General features: G+C 38.6%; 1 protein-coding gene across 1 annotated transcript in view; it reads right to left on the minus strand.

The window, feature by feature from the left end:
- LOC103390527 (GDNF family receptor alpha-4-like) overlaps positions 1–707 on the minus strand; it is a 21,350-nt gene extending 20,643 nt beyond the window's left edge. Inside the window, exon 1 of the mRNA XM_008326413.3 lies at positions 628–707. Within this exon, the coding sequence (XP_008324635.1) occupies positions 628–673 (46 nt within the window). The 5' untranslated portion in view covers positions 674–707. The remainder of the gene's footprint in view (positions 1–627) is intronic.
- Between the last annotated feature and the right edge of the window lie 3,196 nt (positions 708–3,903).

Genomic DNA, 3,903 nt, shown 5'->3' on the forward strand with positions numbered 1-3,903 from the left:
AGTGGACTGTTCGACTGATCTTTGGTAGGTGTTATTCTAATTTTGATTCTTAGTAAATTTATGTTTGGTCATCTCTCAAAAAACAAGATATATATAAAATATAAATATACATATATGGCTTTGGTGGGAGGGGAGTTTTAAGAAGTTTTTTTAAATTTTTTTTTAGAGATTTATTTTTCTCATGTGTTACATTTTCCTAACCATTATTGCATATAGTAAACGTATTGTCATATTTTTTTAAAATATAAGAAAACATGACATGCATTAAAAATATACTATACATATTTAGATAACAGCAAAATTAGTGCATCTAGCTAAAATAATAAAAAAAGATTTCAGGCATTGTTTTGTAAGCCATCATTTAAATGCTATTTATAAGAAAACGCTGTTTTCTGTTTTAAAGATATATATATATATATATATTAAACATTTAATTTCAGACCTTAATAGATTCTAAATAACGAGAATCTCAATCCCAAACTACAAGTTCGGCTTACCTAGATTCGAAAACGTTAAAATAAAAAGTTAAGGAGGTCAAAAAAAGGAAAAGCACCTAAAGCTTAACTTCCATTTGTTACCGAGACAGAAAATGAAGCAGGTGTGGGTCCAGAAAAATGCAGAAGTTACCTGAGAAATACAGCAGCAGCAGCAGCGCAGCTCCAAAGACAATCATCTTCGCCCTGTTCGTCACTCCGGGATTATACAGGGAGACGGGCGACGGGACTTGGTGCGTCTTCGGTCCGGCGCCGTGCGCCCGGAGAGCAGACACACACACACACACACACACACACAGAGCTGGAGCGCTACATTCACTGTCCCTCACACACTTCGCCGCATGTTCTCCGTCTCTGCAGAGATGGTTGCGAGTCCCGCAAGTTTCAAATCCCACGATGCAATGGACGTAAGAAGGAAGGGAGCAGTTTCTGCGTGTGACTTGAGCCGAGTGTGTGTGCGTGTGTGTGTGTGTGTGTGTGTGTGACCTTTGCGTACCGCAGTGGGTGATGGTAATGCTGCTGCTGCTGCGTAAAGGTTTACCACCAAGGTACGTTCTTGGTGGTAAAAGATCGGCGAAAATCGGTGAAAGGATCGGGTTTATTAACAGGTGTTCTATCCTTCCTCCACCTACCTCCACCCCTCCCACCCCTCCCTCGTCACCGTCACCCTCCTTCCACTTTTCTCACCCCCTCACACCATTAGCACCACAGCCACTCTAAGGTGATAAATGTATTATTTCCATCAGAGCGAAATTGAACGATGGCCGTAAATTATTATATTTATTGTTATAAAGAGTGAACCTGTAGAACCATGTTGAATGTTAGTGTCATAACATTAACTGTTAAAATACATTGAATACTGTACCTTCCAAATCTTTTAAAAGAAAGATTGTCCTTTTTTAAGTTGAGCATGGAGCGTATTCATAGTGGGCGAGGTTAGTTTATTATTAACTAGCCGTCGTAGCTAGAGTTTACAATATTTGACATTGACAGTCCTGCGACATAAACTTTTCATTTATGATACCGATACTGCAACATGGAGTATCTGCCAATACCGGTATCATCCGATACCTTCTTTTCTCATCCGGCAGGTTATGTTATGTGCCTTTTTACGGCATGTAACAAAGTTACGCTGAGCATTTGAGCATAGGTATCAAATCAGACAGGCTATCGTTGTTGTTTTGTTTGTTTTCTTTCGATTAGGATTTAGGATTTTTTCAGAACTAAATTTGAAACCGAATTAGGTTTTGATACAGCATATTTTAATACAGCGAATTTAAAGTTACTGACTCTGCCTGGTGAGTATTTATTAGGAATTTAGCTCTGCGAATTAACCACCATAAAAAGTTAACATAAACTACTGTATTTTTCGGACTTTAAGTCGCTCAGGAGTATAAGTCATACCAGCCAGCTAGAGTGCCCTCTAGCGGCTGTCAGTGTGGAAATAACGAAAGTACATTTTCAGTGCTACCGGAGTAGCAGATACTGCTACACAAGCCTAGAGTGCCCTCTAGCGGCTGTCAGTGGAACATGCGAAATCATATATTTTAATATATAAGTTGCACCTAGCAACTTAACCTCACAATTATCTGCTCCCGACCCGACCCCCCTGTCAAATATTAGGACCCATTGTGGCCCGCAATCAAAATGTTTGTCCGCGTCTGTTTTGGTTTTAGTTTTTTTTTTTTAAATGATACAATACAATTAATGAAGCATTTCCCTTTTTAATTGTGTTGCATAAATTGAATCAATTATTACCTTTGCAATATTTATGTCTTGAATGGTAGTTTCCTTAGCTTAAAAAAAGTTCAGCGCACTGAGGATATGAAACTAATCCAGACACGTCTGGTATAACAGGGATAAAAATTAAATGTTAGCAAATGTGCAACTTCAGCACTTGCAACTTTAGGAGATGAGTCATCGTCCCATTATACCTTTTATTTTTCCCGCCACAAAGCCTGCCTTTAAAGCTTGTTCTTACCATAAAGAAAAAAAGTTATAAGCCACTTTTTACATTCTACAGATTCAATTTCACTCTATTGTTGTTGTTTTTTATTATTGTTTATCCACAAATTTTCCATTTTAAACATCCCTGTGTTTGTATTTGCAGGTATCGTCAGGATTTATATTTTTATCCCAGCTGGTAAACATAGGTTTTTTTTTTCTTTAATTTTCATTTTTTCTCCTCGTTACTTTGTGTTTTGTTTGCTAAGTCCTGTGAATATAGAAGTGGTTTTACAGATGGACATTGACAATCTGCGGGGGGAAAGAAGGAATCCAAGGAAAAAGCATTTAGTTTTACGATTTCGTCTGTAGTCCGATACTTCCTCTCCACTTCTCTAATGTTAACCCGTGTAGACGGAGTGTGCAGTGGATACAGAGAACATCTCCAGCTGCGTGTTACGTGGCGTTCAATGCACTGCTGGACTGGATAATTGTGCAAATGGAGGAGGGAGGAGCTCCAAGAGGTACTTTTGTGGATGGCCAACCATAAATAACACCACCGTGGACGACACTCTCCTCAATTACACATGCCCCGCGAACATCTCCTCATCATGTCTGTGCTTAAATTTAGACACCTGCAGTGTTTGTAATTAGAGGCTGGAGGCTGAGATGGAACACATTTTCGTAAATGTGCTTGTCTGAAATGATAACGTTGTCTAAATAATATAGCGTATGTGAGGGCGCGCCCCCATAGGGAATGAAACATAATGCAGCGTATTGTCCAATGCAGTAAATGTTTAACAAGAGGCAAAAAAAAAAAAATGAATTGGTTGAAGGTGGTGGAAAATAGAAATCTCATAATAATATTGTAAAGGAGGCCGTTACTTTTAATTCTCTGTCTCGTCTTTGCTGTTGCTCGCTTGATCTGTTCGAAGCAGCTATAGCAGCCCCGCTAACCAACGTTGGAAATGCAAACAGTTAGATTTAAAGTATGTAAAATAAACAAGTTTAGATAGTGTTTGGTAGTCCAGTGAGTATCGCCAAAAGGATACTGGTTGTAGAAAACTACTGTGTATTTATCCATTTTGCTGAAACACATTGAGAGTTATTTTCCTTAGTATATGGCACAAAATCAGGATATTATAAAGCACAGTGACTGTATAGATGGATGGATGGATGGAAGGATGGATGGATGGAAGGAAGGATGGATGGATGGAAGGAAGGAAGGAAGGAAGGAAGGATGGATGGATGGATGGATAGATGGATGGATCATAGATAGATGGATGGATGGATGGATATAAGGGTGGATGGATAGATAGATAGATTGATGGATAGATAGATAGATAGATAGATGGATGGATAGATAGATGGATAGATAGGTAGATGGATAGATAGATGGATAGATGGATAGATAGGTAGATGGATAGATAGATGGATAGATGGATAGATAGGTAGATGGATAGAT

The sequence above is a fragment of the Cynoglossus semilaevis genome, chromosome 15 (assembly GCF_000523025.1).
Source record: "Cynoglossus semilaevis isolate Cse_v1.0 chromosome 15, Cse_v1.0, whole genome shotgun sequence".
In the NCBI taxonomy this organism is placed as follows: Eukaryota; Metazoa; Chordata; class Actinopteri; order Pleuronectiformes; family Cynoglossidae; genus Cynoglossus; species Cynoglossus semilaevis.